Source organism: Ammospiza caudacuta, chromosome 18 (genome assembly GCF_027887145.1).
Source record: "Ammospiza caudacuta isolate bAmmCau1 chromosome 18, bAmmCau1.pri, whole genome shotgun sequence".
NCBI classification, from domain to species: domain Eukaryota; kingdom Metazoa; phylum Chordata; class Aves; order Passeriformes; family Passerellidae; genus Ammospiza; species Ammospiza caudacuta.
Window position 1 is genome coordinate 7,374,410 of NC_080610.1, and position 16,331 is coordinate 7,390,740.

The 16,331-nt window shown below is 61.3% G+C and overlaps 2 protein-coding genes across 2 annotated transcripts; one reads left to right on the forward strand and one right to left on the reverse strand.

Annotated features, from left to right (window-relative positions):
- The first annotated feature begins 75 nt into the window (after positions 1 to 75).
- On the forward strand, positions 76 to 12,922 carry LOC131565813 (thyroid adenoma-associated protein homolog). The gene is made up of 31 exons (XM_058816883.1): positions 76 to 179; positions 624 to 801; positions 971 to 1,057; positions 1,331 to 1,358; positions 1,619 to 1,767; positions 1,942 to 2,064; positions 2,289 to 2,409; positions 2,639 to 2,793; positions 3,272 to 3,356; positions 3,612 to 3,748; positions 4,042 to 4,239; positions 4,593 to 5,289; positions 5,377 to 5,529; positions 5,621 to 5,730; positions 5,860 to 6,020; positions 6,262 to 6,428; positions 6,706 to 6,891; positions 7,353 to 7,504; positions 7,835 to 7,978; positions 8,258 to 8,362; positions 8,525 to 8,725; positions 8,990 to 9,140; positions 9,255 to 9,489; positions 9,639 to 9,878; positions 9,995 to 10,220; positions 10,319 to 10,525; positions 10,715 to 10,953; positions 11,149 to 11,331; positions 11,760 to 12,026; positions 12,119 to 12,324; positions 12,437 to 12,922. The coding sequence occupies exons 1-31, from the start codon at positions 76 to 78 to the stop codon at positions 12,727 to 12,729; spliced, it is 5,688 nt and encodes a 1,895-aa protein (XP_058672866.1). The 3' UTR covers positions 12,730 to 12,922.
- Positions 12,923 to 13,213: 291 nt separating this feature from the next.
- On the reverse strand, positions 13,214 to 16,217 carry LOC131565814 (somatomedin-B and thrombospondin type-1 domain-containing protein-like). The gene is made up of 6 exons (XM_058816884.1): positions 16,010 to 16,217; positions 15,105 to 15,287; positions 14,913 to 15,018; positions 14,346 to 14,519; positions 13,854 to 13,964; positions 13,214 to 13,760 (listed from the first exon to the last, which is right to left on the reverse strand). Exons 1-5 carry the CDS (start codon positions 16,215 to 16,217, stop codon positions 13,859 to 13,861), a joined length of 777 nt encoding a protein of 258 aa, XP_058672867.1. The 3' UTR covers positions 13,214 to 13,760; positions 13,854 to 13,858.
- Between the last annotated feature and the right edge of the window lie 114 nt (positions 16,218 to 16,331).

Consider the following 16,331-nt stretch of genomic DNA (forward strand, 5'->3'; position numbering starts at 1 on the left):
GCCGTGCTGCGCCGGGACAGCGCCAGGGGGCGCCGCCGAGCGCCGCAGCGGGCCCGGCTCTGTGGTGCGGCCGCCATGGGCGCCGAGCGGGAGGCGCGGGCCTGCGCCGCCTTCTACAGCTCACGGGGCCTCGCCCCCACGGTGCTCTCCTGCCTGCGCTGCCTGCGGCACTTCGCGGGGTAAGAGGGCGGGCCACGGGCAGGGAGCTCCCGGTATCCCCCGGTGGCGGCTGCCTCGGGAAACCCCCGGCGTGTAGCGGCCGTGCATGCCGCGGGAGCGGGTCCGGAGGGAGGAAGGGAGGGAGGGCAGATCGATACCCGGCAAGGGGTTCCGAGCCACGTTCACGGTGCTCCCCATTCCCTTCCAGCCTGCTCAGCAGCAGCAGGGCTGCATGGTTTAGGATTTTCGTGCCCTTCTGCCCACCAAGGGTTTGCAATGCGCTTTGAGGATTCCGTGTAGCTGCCCCCCTGCTGCCGCCCCTCTGTCCTCGCTCCGGGGCAATGCTGAGCGCAGCACCGCCGGCTGGGGCATCCCAAGCCCAGATCCCACTGAGTCGGGGTATTCCCCCGCTACAAACTTCACCGAGCCGAGGTATCCTCACCCCTGCCCTTGTCCTGTTCCAGGAGCACTGCCAAGAGATGCAAGGAGAAGCACCTGGAGGAGGCTCTCCAGCTGACACGGGCGCTGAGCGAGGGTCTGCAGGCGCTGGGCGAGGCAGAGGCACGACCCCTGCTCCGCTGTGTCCTGGCTTTCCAGATGGAGGCAACCAGCAGCTGCAGCTCCTTCCAGAAACTGGAACAGGTCTGTAAGGCTGGGCTGGCTTTGCCCACTCGTGGCACAGCCCTGGAGCTTTCTGCCATCCTTAGCAGCAAAGGGGCTCAGAGGCGGTGCAGGCTCCCCCAGTAGCACTTGGCAGTGGTGTCTCCAAGGGGTCTGGGCAGAGCAGCTGACTTGGGGTGTCTCTTGGCAGATGGTGACCCAGCTGGCAGTGGGGAAGGAAGCCCTGCTGGCCCAGGAGGTGGACACACTGCTGAGTGGCCTGGCTCTGCAGGGAGAGGTGAGAGAGCCCCAGCTGTGCAGTGTCACTGGCTTACGTGGGGACTTATCTGGAGACCATGTGTCACAGAGATCTGGTTTGGCTGCCTCCAGTCCTTCACTTCACTTCCCATGATTCGGGGGATTTGCCCTTGCTTGCAGCTGGCAACATGTGGCTGCCTATCACCTTTGCTCATCCCTGGGGCAGCTTTTGGCACTGGCAGAACCCTCCTGCCCAAGGCACTGAGCCCCAGCGTGTTGTCACACAGGACAAACTATCCTTCTGTCCCTGCAGGTGCTGTCTCCTGAGGACCTTCAGTCAGGTCAGCCTCTCTTCTTTACCTTCCGGGGTTTTCTCCCAGCTCACACCACAAGGGCAAGAACATTTCCTGCCAACCCAGACTGGGTCTTCTGTGCTCATGGGAGGGGAGCAGGGATCAGCCAGATCCGTGTGATCTCTGCAAGGTCCCAGACAAACCAAAGCATCCCCTGCATCCCAGCCCCTTCTTACTTCACTCACCAATGCCCTTGGCTGAGCTGGTAGCGGGAGGGCCGGGGGCTGATGCTCTCCCCTTGCCTGCAGTGTCCATGTTCCTGGAGGAGAGCAGCCTGGGTCGGCAGCACTGGCAGCAGAACCTGCCCCTGCTGCTGCAGCGCCTGGCCAGCACCCTGCACTGGGTGCTGCAGGGCCAGCCCACACCTGGCAGCACCTGGGGCTACCTGGTCATCAAGGTAAGAGCCACCCTGGGCAGGGGGCAGGGATTGGTGCCTGCAGGGACAGGCTGGGCACCGGCAGCAGTGTCCAGAGGGATGTAATGCTGCTTTGAATGGCCCTTCCTGGGGCATTGCTGCTTTTTCAGAGGTAAGGAATACTGATCATCCCTGTGGCACCTCCTGCTCCTCCAGGCCTGCCTCCAGGTCTTCCAGGTGCTGCCAAAGGATGTGGCTCTCCTGGTGTGGAGCACATCAGGAAAGAGTGAGACCCTGCAGAGCCTCCTGGGACTGCTGCTGGAGGTGGCCTGGGAGAAGGTGGGTACAGCCCTGGGAGGGGTGGGACTGCCTGTCCCAGGGAGCACAGCAGTGCTGTCCTTCCCAGATGCTTTCCCCATATTCCTCCCCAGGGCAAGCCTGCAGAGACAGCTCAGTGTCTGACATGTCTGAGGCACCCCATGTAGCTGTTTGCAGGGGCAGTTAAATGTGGCTGGGGTTTCAATGGTGTTTTGAGTTGTGCCTTTGCCTCTCTGTGAGTCCAGGCCCTGAACAAGGACACGAGGCTGCTGGCAGGCACAGCCCTGAGCATGTTGGTGAACACGGCCCCCCAGCCCCAGCACGGGGCCAGTGCAGTGCTGACCCTGTTCCAGCTGCCCAGCCAAGGTGTGTGCTCCATCCTGAGCTGAGGAGGGCCTCTGGCAAAGGGTGACAGGAGTGTCTGGGTGTGAGGGGACAGAGGCTGGACTCTGCTGCTGTGCCTCTCTTGGGGTCTGGGAGCTCCAGCTGTCTCTGGCCACCTCCCATGGATGCTCTGGAATGAGCCATGGCAGTTGCTCTCAGAGCAGCATTTGGGTTTGCCACCTTCCTTCCATCCAGTGCAGCCATTTTCCAGCAGGCACTGGGGAGCTGAAGTTTGGGGAGCTGGTGGTGGAAGTGCCCCCTGTCCTGGAACCAGACGGGCTGGAGAAGCTGGTGCTTACCAGAGGTGTGCTGACGTGCTGCAAGATGGACATCCTCAGCTGCCAGCTGGAGGGCCTTCCCAACAAGGTAGGAGAGCTCCAACCTGGTGGACAGGGCTTGAGAGGGCTGGCAGCTGCCTGTGGTGCCTGCAGATCCTTGGGGGATGAAGCCAGGCTGCACCCCTCCACACCAGCAGCTCCATGCATCCCACTGAGCACAGGCATTGGCCAAAGAGCTTTTTCCAAAGACATCCCAGCAGGGATTTCTCTTTCCTGGGGAGGTGGGAAACAAAGTGATGCCAAAAGTCCCTACACAAGCAAAGCAGTGTTCACCCTGTGTTCCCATTGCATGAACTTGGGGCTGTCCCTGCAGAGCACAGCCTCATCTCTTCCCAGCTCTAGCCTCTCCCAGGTCCTCACGGGCTGAGCACTGCCAGGCAGGGAGCAGAGGTGTGCTCTGTGAGAGCAGGAGGACCAGGCAGCACTCTCCTTGCCTGTCTCATGGCAGGGTTTTCTCCCTGGAAATTCTGTGCCTGCCTTCTCCCTGAGCTGCTGTGCCCCTGCAGGCCTGCCTGCTGCTGGACGTGGTCTTTCCTGCTGTGTGTGCCCTGAGCAGGGAGCAGAAGGACTGCCACTACTACTGCTTCCAAGGTAGGGGCAGTGACCCTGCCATGTGGGGAGGGCTGGGAAGGTGCTTGCCAGGGAAGGTGCTGGGTCTTGGTAGCTGGTTTGGAAAATGCTATTAATTTCTGTTCCTGCCCAATGGACACTTGCCCTCTTGGGGTCTTGTGTACTTAACGGGGGAACTGCTGCCCCTGCACACAGGGTCCTCTAGGCCACAGCCTGTGCTGGCCCTGGTGCAGGTGAGTCTGGGGAGGGCTGCAGCAGAACTCTCTGTTTTGGCAGCCTGTGCGCTGTGGCTGCAGCGCCTGCGGGAGGGCCTGGCTGCTCTCTGGCACCTGATGGGGACCCACGTCCTGGCCCAGGACTCTGAGCTCCTCCAGGAGCTCACCCAGCTGCTGTGGAGCAATGCAGAGATCCCGGTAAGGACACAGTGCCAAAGAGCACCAAATGTGGCAGCCAGGAGCAGCTCTTCCTTCTCCTGGCTCAGCTGCTGTCCCTAGCCCATAACACATCCCTGCTGTTCAGCTCCATCAGCCAAAGAGACTCCCTTGCCTGCAGGTGCCAGGGCAGGGGCAGTCACACTGCTGGGGTCGTGGCATTTGTCACACACAGGCTCTAAAGGGCCATGTCCCAGTGCTTCACCTGCCACAGGACAGCAAGACACGAGAGGGAGGTCACCCTAACCCCCCTGTTTGTTGTCCTTCTCCCACAGGTGGAAGGTGTGTCTGAGTTCATCCACAGCTCCTTCCGATTGCTGCTGGAGATCTACCACCTGGAGTGCCAGCACTTCCAGGACCAGGAGAGACCCCTCTACCAACAGATGCTGCAGAGGGTGGTCTCAATGCCTTGGCAGATCAAAGCAAGATACGTGCCCCTGTGTGCCATCGTCCCCTACATGGGCAGCCAGCAGGTAGGGAAGGCAGGGGTATGGGAGTCTGGTGCCAGCTGCCTCTGCTGCTGAGGTGGCACAGCCTCAGTCCACTGCCTGTCACCTTCTACCCAGCTCAGCTGTGTGGGCTGGGAGCCTTCCCACCCAGAGGAGCTATTTTAGCATCCCTGGGGTAGTGAGCTTCAGCAGTGCATCCCTGGGGAGTGCCAGTGGGAAGGAAGCTTTGCCTGTCAGTGCCCACAAAAAGCAGCTTTGAGGTACCAGAGATACTCAGTGCCCGGAGTGACTGCAGTGTGGCCTGTACCCATGTGTCTTTCCCCCACATGCAGCTTTCAACCTGACAGGGAGATGAGGGTGACCTGCCTTTCCCCCAGGTGCTGGATGCCTACCCGGACCTGCCACAGCATCTCCTGAGCTGCCTCTCCACCAACCACCTGTGTCCCGCCGCGGCCGAGGCCTACAAGGCGCTGGTGCGGCAGCAGTGCCGCGAGTGGCGAGATGGGCAGCGGGGCACAGAGGAGGCCCTGGCAGAGCAGTGGGCACTGCGCTGGCTCCCCCTGCTCTCCCAGGGCCTCTGCTCTCCCCTGCCCATCCTGCAGAGCAACAGTGCCAACCACCTTCTCACCTGGACCCTGCGGCAGCTCCCGGCCACCCAGGCACTGCTGGCAGCCCAGTTTGGCGGCCAGGACACGATGTCACTGCGGGCCTGGGTGTCCGTGCTGAAGGCACAGAAGAGTGTGGCAGGGGCCCTGCCGCTGCGGGAGGCGGCTCTGGAGCGGCTCTCCCGCTGCCTGGGCACCCGTGAGGAGGGCATTCGGTTGGCGGCGCTGGGCCTGCTCTGCTGCAGCCCCAACACCAACCAGCCCCTCTCGGGCACCGAGGTGCGGCTGCTGCGGCACTTCCTGCCCCTCAACCTCAACTGCGACTCCTCCTCGTTCCGGCAGCTGCTGCAGGCAGCCGTGAGGAAGGCGCTGGTGCGGCTCAGGGACAGCTCGCTGGCCCAGCTGCGGGGGAAGGCGCCGCGGCGCTCCGGGCCGGCAGAGGGAGCAGAGCAGCTCGCCCAGGCCGTAGGTGAGGCGGGCACTGAGCAACTGCACCACAGCCCTGGGAGATTCTCGTGTGCCCGGCATCCCTTTCAGCCATGCTCTCTGCCCACAGGCTTTGTGGAATGGCTGCTGCAGCTCAGCATCGCCTCACTCAGCCCAGGCTCCAACTACCAGAGGAAGAAGACGGCTCTGCTCCTCCTGGCCGCTGTTTTGGAGACCTGCACAGACACCTGGAGCCCTGACAGGAAGAAGGGCCAGCCCCCACGTGAGTACAGGCAAGCTACCTGGAGTATCATCTGTAGCTGTGGGGATCCTCCCAGCCAATCCCACCCCACTGCCCCATGTCCCCATCACAGGGACCATGGCCACGCTGCTGAGCTACGCCAGGCAGAGAGGCTGCTGGGACTTCTTCTCCCAGCCCAATTTGTTGGCACTGATGAGCTGCCTGCAGGACAGCACTAATGAGGTGAGCCTTGTAAAACCAAAGGGAGGTCATGAAGATGCCTGCCTTGGCCTAAAGCAGGCTTAGAGGAGCTCACCATGGTTCCCATTCTCCCATGTCCCACTTTTCCCCATGTCTTCTCTGTTCTGGCAGATCAGAGACTTGGCCTCGGAGCTGCTTGTCCGCTACTTCCCTACCACATTCCCTGAGCCCATTGCCCAGGATCTCTTCCAGCTGGCCCAGGACACCCTGGGCAGCCCCCGAGTGCAGGAGGCTGAGGCTGGAGCTGTGCTGATGAAGACCATCCTGCAGAAGTATGAGCTCCTGGCATGCCCCTCCCTTTCCCTGTGGTGGCACAGGACCCTCCAAGAGTGTGTTGGCAGCACTGGTGCTTTACCAGTCTGTGGTTACAGATGGGTTTTGCAGTGGCCTTGCAACGGGAAGCTGGGGAGGGTTGAGGTTCAGGAGTCTGCACTGGGGGAGGCAGGAGCTGTGTGGCACAAGATGGGCAGGAAATTCCCTGGTACTCACAGCAGGATCTGCCTGTTTCCCCAGGTCAGACAGTGGCACCATGAAGAGCCTGTCCCTGCAGGCTGAGGCAGCCCTGACACTGCCCAGCCGAGGGCTGTGCTTTGCCCAGCACCTTCTGCACGTGCTGCAGGCCCAGTACAAGGTGGCACGCCAGGACCTGCTGCGGGCAGCAGCCACGGCACCGATGCACGGTACGGCCCCAGCTGGGCAGGGCAGGGCAGGGAGCAGCTCCTGCAGCAGCTGCCTGGGACCTGGAGCAGCCCAGAATCATGGCAGGACTCTGGCCACAGCTCGTTGCTGGTGCCACATCCTTGCCTTGGTTTGCCTGTTTTGGCACTGCCCCTGCCTTGCACACTCCTCACCCAGGGCCCTGTTGTCTTCCCTGCCCCTGAGCCACGTTAGCCACAGCTCAGGCAGGAGAGGCAGGGCTGTGCTGACAGCACACGAACAGAGGTGTTTGTTCTGCAGGAGCCATCGCTGCCCTGCGCAGGTGCCTGCTCCAGGTGCCAGAGGTGGCCGTCTCCATGCAGGCAGCAGAGCTGGTGCACAGCTGGCAGGAGCTCCTCACCTGCCTCGTGACCACAGTGAGAGACATCACCTCCCTCCTCCTGGGGGCTCTGCAGAGCCAGCAAGGCCCTGGTGCTGATGAGCAAGGTGAGTGTGTCCCCATGGCAGCAGAACCAGCACTGGGATCCATCCCTGGGATTCTGACTACTCCATCACAGTCATTCCTGGCCCAGCAGCCAGCCCCAGGGGAATGCACTTACTTTGGGCTCAGTTCCTCTAGCAGGGGACCCTTGTGGGGCTGGGCCTGGCTTTGGGTCCCTTTCTCAACTCCATGGGAGAAAAAGAGCACTGGAAGCAAAAGCCTTCCAGGAGCAGTGAGGCACCTGCCAGATGGAAACAGTTGGGAAAGAAGGAGCTGGCAGAGACTTTACAGGCCTTGGAAAGAGCAGTGGGAAAAATGCAGCTGCATTCCTGACTGGGGCATGTGGCAGGGCAGGAGCCATTGCATTTGTGTACATTCTGACAGGACAGCAGGTCCTCCCAAACCCCAGCAGCATCCCCCTCACACTGCCCTACACCGTGCTAAGACCTGGCTTTTCCTTTTGCAGCTGCTGCCCCATCATTTGCAGAGATGGGCAATGCCATTGGCTCCCTCATCATGCTGGGGAAGGGCCAGGGGCAAGAGGAAGAGGAGGGTGACTCAGTCCTGCTGTCAGAGGAGCACAGCCTGATCCTGACGTGCTGCTGGGTGTCAGTGAAGGTGGGGACTCCTCCTCATGTCACTGGGACAGGGACAGCCCAGCATGGCACCATCATCCAGCCTTCCCCAGCTTCACCTTCCCCTGGGGCATTCCCTGGGGATGAACAGGGGAGAATTTCTGTCCTTACTTCAGTGCTCTCACAGATGTCCTCACCCCCTTCCAGGAAGGATGCAGCTAGCAGGCTCCCAAAAGCAGCCCCCTCCCTGCCCTTATGGAGCCCAGCTTCTTCCCAGACAGTGACAGTCCCCTGCTGTGGCACAGCCCTGCCGCCACCCATCCCAGCTTCTCTTCCTCCCTGCCAGACTTGCTGACCTTCCTCTTCTTCCCAGGAGATTGGGCTGCTCCTGGGGGGCCTGGCTGAGCTGCTGCTATCCCCAGCACTGCCTGCTGAAGTGGGGCCCCTGCTGCCCCTCCCCACCCTGCAGACGGCCACCAGGGTGTTCCAGGAGATCCTGCTGCGATGCCGGCACTGGGTAAGGGCAGATCTGGGCCCTTGGCCATCCCTGCAGCCCTGTCCCTGCCCTGGCATGCTGGGGGGAGGGAGGGTGAGTGCAGTGGGGCAGGGTCTGCTTGGGGACAGGACATGGGGATGGCTGGAAGTCCCCTGGCTGGGATCCCTGTGCCAGACCCTATCACATCCCACACCATAAGGTCTTCTCACTTGTTCTTCCCCTTCAAAGAGTTGTCTGGGGGCATGGGGGTTTCATGGGTGCAGCCTTTGGGGTGCTTGTCCTGACACTGCTCTGTCCCAGGGAGCAGTGGAGGGCTGCAGCATGGGCTTCACCAAATTCTGTGCTGCACTGCTGAACCACCCAGATCCGGAGCTGCAGGCCATCCCACGGGCCGTGCTGGAGCAGGTACAGTGCTCATTGTGCCTCTTGTTTCCCCAGGGAGCACCAGAGGCATTTCTGCACTCCCTGGGACAAGCACCCTCCTGGCAGCTGAGATGCTGGTGCCCTCCTGGCAGGGCAGCTGCAGGTTTCCAGCCACACCTCAGGTGGATTTTGTTTCTCTGTCAGGGCTTGGAGGCCCTGGGTGGGCCCCGGAGCAGCTCGATCACGCGCCGTGCTGCCGGCTTCCCCATGCTCTTCCTGTGCATCGTCAGCGGGGAGGCCCCGGCGCAGGCACGGCCCCTCCTGACCCGCTGCATTCAGACCCTGCTGAGCTTGGCTGCCATGGCACTGCCACAGGACTGGGACCAGACCCTCGACCTCCCACAGGTCAGTGTGGTGTTCCTGGCTGCTGGAGCCCCTTTGGGGACAGGGTGACCTGTGCTGGGTCCCCTGAGCTGTGCCACGTACCCGGTGTGGAACCCTGAGAACTCAGAGTGAGCAAAAACCCCCAGCCCTGGTCACGCAGTCCAGCCTGGCAGCCTGGGAGCTGATGGCCTTTTGGCTCCCCTATCTTTTCCTCCCCCTTCCCCTGACATGGTAGCATGAGCCCCCTTGTGACACGGTGCCCCTGAGCCCCTGTGCTCTCCCCAGGTGTGTGCCCTCCACGTGCTGCAGACGCTGGTCCGCGGGGCGGGGCTGGGCGGGGCAGTGCTGTGCCACGCCACACCCATGATGGCCCTGGCACTGCGCGGCCTGGGCTCGCCCTGCTGGGCCATGAGGAACGCAGCCATCCAGCTCTTCAGTGAGTACTGACAGAGACCCCCACAGCCCCCAGGGCTCGGAGCCTGTGTGCAGTGAAGTGCAGGGGCTTGGCAGGGTTGGATGGGACCTGACACTGCCTTCTCTGTCCCTGCAGGTGCCCTCACATCCCGGCTGCTGGGACAGCCGTGGAGCCACAGGGATGGCTGCCCATCAGAGGGGCTGAGCCTGCACGCCTTCCTCGGGCAGCACCCAAAGCTGGGCGCTGTGCTGCTTGGAGAGCTCAAGGTGGCCACAGCACCCACATCAGGGGGGCCCCGCCTGCACCCTGCACTCCATGCCATCCTCACCCTCTTGGCCCAGCTGCAGCCTGGCGCTGACATTGCCGGCAGGTATGGGGGCATTGGGGATGCTGTGCCTCAGCCCAGGGCTCCTGCAGTCAGAAGGGCTCCAGCCCTTCTGGTGCTGAGGCTGACCCTGGCTCTTGTGTGACTTTACTCCAGCCAGAGCATCACCACATGGTGCCCTTTTTGCTCCACAGTCCCTCTGCTCCCTTCCTGGAGCCACTGCTGGGGCTGGCAGAGAGCCCCATCTACGCCGTACGAGCAATGGCTGCCAAGGCTCTGGTGCCCGTTGTGGCCCCTCCCCAGCGCTGCAGGCTCCTCCTGCAGCTGGCCCGGCAGCTCCCTGCAGCGCCCGGGCAGATCCGCTCGCACAACGCTGTCCACGGGCAGCTGCTGCAGATGCAGGCACTGCTGGGCTGTGCCACGGGCACCGGGGGGTGAGTGTTCCATGCTGCCTCCCCAGCTGGGCTCACCCTGTGCCAAACACAGCCCTTTGGCCGCAGGAGTGCCCATCTGAGCGCTTGCCCACTGGTGAGGCTGTGTCTCCCTGCAGGCTGTCGGCTGAGGCGCTGCACCCCGTGGCTCTGCAGCTGGAGGCGCGGGGCTGGCTGCTCACCCCTGCCCAGCGCTGCCCCCTCGTCCGCGCTGCCTTCCTCCAGGTCCTCGCCCTCCTGCCCACATCCTTCAGCCCTGGCTTCGCCCAGTACATCCATGGCACCATCAGCGCCGAGCTGGGCAGCCTCCTGCAGGGGGGAAAGTCAGGCTGTGCCCAGCCACAGGTACTGCACATGGCCATGCCTGACTGGCAGTGAGCCTGGGCAGGGGGAGCCATCGCTCCAGGCTGAGCACTCAAAGGGGAATCCTGTTTTCCCTGCAGGTGGGCTCAGCCATCCTCCACCAAACCATGGCCCACTTCATGTGCAGCGAGGCAGCCCGGCTGGCGGACAGCGAGCGCATTGCTGCTGTCTGCTCACTCCTCCAGCAGCCCAACCCCGACATCCAGCTTGCCATCCTGAGCTGGGTGATTGCTGGGGAGGGAGGATCGTGCAAGGAGGTGGAGAACGCTCTTGGGCTGACATTGCTGGTATGATGGGGCTCAAAAGTCACCAAGTAAAGCAGGGGGGCCCAGTGCACCATGCAGATGGGACCCCTGAGATCCCATTGCTGAAAGCTTGGTGCTCCCCAGGCTGAGGGTGCATGGGTGCAGTGCATTTGCCTGGTCCTGCAGTGCTAGGACCACTAACCATGTACCTTCTTTCCCATTGTCAACTAGGAGAGCTTGCAGTCGGTGCTGCAAGAGAGAAGGGACAAAGAGTTCCTGAGATTGTACCTTGAGGCTTTGCTGCATCTTTACAGAGATCCCTCATCATGGTCCCAGGAAGCTTCCAGTAAGCTCCAGGGCTCCTCAAGATCATGCCCGGAGATGCTGCTGCACATGGTGGAGGCTGAGTGTCCTGGTCCTGATCTCCTCTTCCAGGCACTGTGTGCTGCCAGCCTGCTGCTTGCCCACCAGTAGGTCCTTGCTGTTGCTGGGGAACTGCCCAACTCTTCCAGCAGATTCTTCCTTAGTCCTTACTAGAAACAGAGCCCTGACTTCCCTCCCAGAAATCACAGCATTGCACCTGGCTCCTGCAATCTCAGGCCAGCCGGTGACCTTTGGAGCAGCAAGGTGTGCTTGAATTCGCTCTCCTTCCCTGGTCTTGGCAGGTGTGGGGACGAGGACGCTGCGCTGGTGGAGCGCTGGTGTGCGGCCCTGGAGGAGTGCAGCCGCTCCGCCTGCTCCGAGCTGCTGCGGCTGGCGGCCGCCCGCTCCCTGCAGCTGGCAGGGCCCAGCGTGCTGCAGCCATCCCTGTGTGCTGCCCGTCCCTCACTCGTCCCTGTGGCCCTGAGGTAGGTCACTGAGCCCATCTCTGGGGGTGGCTGTGCTTGCAGCACTGCTCCCTGGAGCCCCAGCCCGCTGCAGGTTGATGGACTCTGCAAAAGGTGTCCTCTGCAAAAACTCAAGGGTGTTGAAGAAAACCCCGCTCATTCAAAAATCAGTGTCACTCAAGAGCTCACAGCCTACAAAAAGACCTGTGGGTGGCATTTTAGTACTAGCAGCCAGTCCATTATGAGCACCAGATGGCATTGCTGAGTCCTCAATCCCCAGCACAGCCCCTACCCTCCCAAGCTCTTGGGTGGTGGCTGTGTCTTTCACAGTCCAGGGAAAAAGTCCCTCAGAGAAGCGTTCTTCTGAGGTCTCATCCTCCCCTCCAAGCAGACTGGGATGCTTTGGGGCATGCAGTATGCTTCCCTTTCCTTCTCTTCCCTTTTCTCAGGCTGATAAACATGGCCATTCACCTTCTGCAAGATGAGGAGCGGGAGGTTCGGCATGAGGCCTCAGGATTCGCCAGCCTCCTGCGGCAGAGCCCGGGGGAGCTGCTCCAAGATGGCTGCATCTTTGTGCAGGACAATGTGGGGCTCCAGAGCCTCCTAGAGCTCCTTCTGGGAGAGTTCGGGGAGCACCCTGAGACCTTCAACTCACTACTTCAGCACATCCCTGTCTTAGATGTCAGGAGTGTTGTGGAGGAGCTGGAGGCCAACAAGTGAGTTGCTGGAGCTGTGGACTGGCATGAGGGAGTCTGGGGTACCATGGGGCCAGCTCTTGGCTTCACTCACACCTCTGCTTTCCCCCTAGAGCTGTCAGCCTGTACAAAGAGGATGAACCCAACGTTTTTGCAGAGCCAGCTGTCCTGGCACAGCAGCTGCTCCCTGTCCTGGTGCAGCTCCTGGAGAAGGCTCCCACTGGCAGCCCAGTCCATGCCTCAGCTCTGCAGTGGCTGGAAGCCACAGGCCCCGGTGTGCTGAGGGACCTGCAGTACTGCAGACACTGCTGGAGCCAAGGTATGGCGAGCATGGACTACCTGGGACAAGCAAGCGGTGTCCTTGTTCCCCAGGCCAGCTCTGCCCAGGGGCACCCTGCCACACTCACAGCTCCTTCCCTGCTCTCGCACAGGTCCTGCTGCCCGCTGGGGGATGAAGGCGCTGGGCTGTGCCAAACTCCACACAGCCCTGGCCATGCTGCTGGTGAGGGCCCAGCTGGTGGCACAGGTGCTGCGGGTGCTGGGGGAAGGTGCCACCGCCATGCCAGGCCTGGGCTGTGGCTCCCAGGAGTTGGAGCAGGAGCTGGAGCTGGTACAGGGGCTGCTGGTGCAGCATGGGCTGGCTCCTGTGCCAAGGCAGGACAATGCACCAGGAGAGCTAGGACCACTGTCAGGGACTGACAGCTCCAGGCATGCAGCAGTGTGACACAAAATCCTGCAGCCATCTCCCTCTATTTCCTGGATGCTCTCTCTGACCAGCAGCCAGGCCTGCAGGTTTGGTGGTGTAACTCAGGGGAACCCCACTCACAGTGTGGGACACACTCGCTTTTGTTCCCAGTTTCTAACTCTGCAGCTGAGGACTCCAGTACAGCATTGCCTTGGCCCATGTCCATGGCTTCCTTGCCCTCAGCTCTGGCTGGCAGGAGGGGACCTGTGCTCCAGAACTCTCACACCCCCTCATGCTCAACTCCCACCACCTGTTTTTTTAACCAGCACTTTGGTCTTTGGCCGACCTGGGCTTTTATCCCAAATAAAGAGGCCAAGAACATTCCCAGTGTTGGAGCCTTTTAATTCCCCTGCCCAGGAGGGTGGTGTGAGAACAGGCTGCAGGAGCCAGACATGTCCTGGGGCAGCAAACAGACAACAGCCTCTGGCTGCAGTGGAGCAGGATCCAGCCCTAGCATGGCACATGCTCCTACCACAGGCTGTGGTGGCACCACCCAGAGCTGGAGCAGGGACCCCACCAGCAAGGTCGTGTTGTGCTGGGTGAGGAATGGGGAAGGGCAGCAGCAGCACCCAGCCCAGCCTCACTCCTTCCAGTGGGGGCTGCTGAGCCCCATGGCTGGAACTGGGCACCGGCACCATCGCCTGTGTGCGGACTTTGGGTGTCTGTTTAATTCTGCAAAGCCCAGCAGGGCTGAACTGTCCTGCATGGCTCACCTGAGACTGCAGTGAGTGAGCTCAGACAAAGGATGGATGCTGCCTCCATCCTCACGTTGCTTGCCAGTTGCAGCTTGTAAAGTATGATGTCATGGCTGAGTGTGACATCATCACACCATGTCACTGCCACATCGTCTTCTCACCCAGACTTTACCTCATCATGCTGTCCTCCTACCATTTATCACCACACTTCAGCAATTCCCTTATTTTTAGTCTTTATAAGAAGGGTTTTTCCATTCTTCAGCAAAATATTTAATGGAAAACAGAGGGAGCTGGCACCGAGGGTGAACAGCAAACCTGCAGGAAGGTGAAATTATGAAACAGAGCACATTTTTATTTAATCCCTCACCTCCCCAGCAAGGAGTGGTGCCATGGGGAGGGTCAGCTCACCTTCCCTACACAAAGATGAGAGCTGGGGGGGAGCAGACACAGCCCTCCTGCAGGCCCTCCTGCACCCATGAGCCCTGGCACCCCACCACAGAAGCAGCCACCCAAAATGTCCTGGAAGGGAAAAGCAGTCAGAACTAGGGTGTGCCATTAATAAATACAATTTTAAAAAATCAAATATAGTTTTATATATGGGTTTATATTACATATATAATAACGGCAGTTGGTCTAGATTATCATTGTCTGTCCCTTCTAACAGAGATATTCTATTCTATTTAAATATGTTTAATTTTATATTATAATCTCTGTTTATAGGACATATTATTGATTCATTTAGTAATATAATGGTATACTATAACATTGTGGCATATTTTAATATAATTACAGCCTTGTGTACAAATATTATAATTAGAATATGAAGGGATAATGCCTTAGAGACAGGGAGAGATGTTCCAGGAGAGATCCCACGGTGGGGAGGCACAGATTAGCACATACCTGGCTCCCTGCAGGCCGTGTCCGGTGCAGTGGGGACGGCGGTGGGGCAGATTCCCCCGGCATTCCACACAGACCTGCCTGTCCCGCTGCAGCCGGCGGCTCCAGGCGCGCCCGCGGCACGGGAGCCCCACCTGGGTCAGGCGGAAAAAGCCGCAGGAGCTGGGCAGGGGGGAGCTGGGGAGGAGAAAAGAGGGAAAATGGTGGTCGGGAGGTAGGGCAGAGATTGGGGTGGGTTCTTGATGGATTGGGGTATAAAGAGGATGTGGGTTTGGGGGGTGGCAGAGGGGGCTCGGTTGGGGAGGTGGGAAGGGTGATGGCTCTGGGGGGTACAGAGGGATCCGGGTTTGGAGGGCAGGAGGATGGTGGTTCTGTGGGGCGTGCAGAGGGCAATGGTTTTGTATGGGGGTGCAACGGGGCCGTGGTTTGGGGCAGGGAGAAAAGCAATGGCTGGGGGAAGCAAAAAGGCCCTGGGTCTGGAGGTGCAAAGAGGCCATGGCTGCAGAGGGTGCAGGAGGGGTCCCGGCTTAGGGGACGGGGGTTACAGAGGGGCCCCGACCCCACACGTACCCAGAGGGCTTCTCCGGCAGTGGCAGCCCAGCTCTTCGCCAGGGATCTCTGAAGTTCTGGCTGAAGGAGTTGGGGAGAATCTTGGCTACCTCTGGCACAAGAGCAGCTGTGAGGGGCAGGGGGGTGATTAAAGACGCCCCGGGGCGGCAGCACTCGGGGACAGCAGCAGGAGGGCAGCAGGCACCCCGTTACCTTGGGCCGTGCCGCAGGTCGGGTGCTGCCCCAGGCAGCCGCGGCGCTGCTTGAGGTCCGGACAGGGATCCCCGCCGTGCCGGGGCGGCACCGTGACCTGGCGGCTGCGGGCCCTGCTGCCAGCCCCGCACGGGGAGCTGCACCCGCTCCACGGCCCCCAGGGCCCCACGGCACAGCCCACCGCTGCCAGGGACCGAGGAGAGGCAAAACAAAGAGTTTCAGTGTCATGAACAACGGAAAGAGCAGAGCAGGGGAGATGCAGCACAGGGGATGGGGAGAGGGGAAGAAGTACAAGGGCCAGCAGCCCCTCTCCCCTGACCCCTGCCGGTGCAGGGCTTTGTGAGCTGCTTCTGCAGGACTTTATCGCTGTGTGCATCGCGCTGAGCTGGGACCCTGCTAATCTCCGCGGAGATTAGGAAGGGCTGACTGCTGCAATTGTCCAGGGGGCCGTGGCCGGAGCCTGCCTACCCAGATTTGGGTCCCCCGGGCAAGCTGGTTCTGCACTCCCCAAGCCATATTTGGCACCCTCAGTGCAGCCCCCCGTTCCCTCGTCCCTGTGCAAGGCACTGCTTGTGACAGTAGCAGAGGTGACACCGGGGTTTGTCCTGCTGGGTCCCACACTGACCACTCAGGCTTGCAGAGACAGCACTACCATCAGCTGCAGAGCAGAGGCCACTCCTTCGAGCTTTCATTGCACTGGGGACAGCCAGACAGTCAGCGCGGCAAAAAGGGGACAACTGGGACATTGCTACAAATCCAGCGCAGCCAGCATCCCCACACACATCCTGTTATCACTCAAAGTAGGGGGCTACCAGGTACCAGCAAACACTTGCCGAGCACGGCAGCACAGGCCGGTGTCCCCAGCCGCGGTCGGGCCGGTGCCATCCATCCCCTTGGGCACTCACCGGCACGGCGGCACGAGGTGGGGTAGTCCTGACAGCAGTCTCCGGTCCGCTGGCAGTACGAGTCGCAGTAGCAGCGAGCCCGGCGGGCGCCGGGGGCCCAGCACGCGTTGTTCCTGCCGGGGCAGCAGCGGTGCCGGCAGCTGCCCGTGGCGCCCAGCAGGCAGCCGGTGGCCAGCAGCCAGCCCACCCAGAGCAGCGGGCCCCGCATGGCACCGGCAGCCTGCGAGCCCCGCGGGACGAGGGCTCTGCCCCGCTCCAGCCGACACTGGCTGAGGAGCGAGGGCTGTGCGGGTGGGAGCTCGGCCCTGCCGCACCGCCCCCG

Excerpts from the sequence above, each read along its gene's own strand:
- LOC131565813 (XM_058816883.1), top strand. The coding sequence starts at position 76 with ATGGGCGCCGAGCGGGAGGCGCGGGCCTGCGCCGCCTTCTACAGCTCA. Across the intron at positions 3,749-4,041 it reads GGAGCAATGCAGAGATCCCG|GTGGAAGGTGTGTCTGAGTT; the intron begins GTAAGGACACAG and ends CTTCTCCCACAG. Across the intron at positions 12,325-12,436 it reads CAGACACTGCTGGAGCCAAG|GTCCTGCTGCCCGCTGGGGG; the intron begins GTATGGCGAGCA and ends GCTCTCGCACAG.
- LOC131565814 (XM_058816884.1), bottom strand. The coding sequence starts at position 16,217 with ATGCGGGGCCCGCTGCTCTGGGTGGGCTGGCTGCTGGCCACCGGCTGC. Across the intron at positions 14,520-14,912 it reads CTGCCGGAGAAGCCCTCTGG|CTCCCCCCTGCCCAGCTCCT; the intron begins GTACGTGTGGGG and ends TCTCCTCCCCAG. Across the intron at positions 13,965-14,345 it reads CACGGCCTGCAGGGAGCCAG|GACATTTTGGGTGGCTGCTT; the intron begins GTATGTGCTAAT and ends TTTCCCTTCCAG.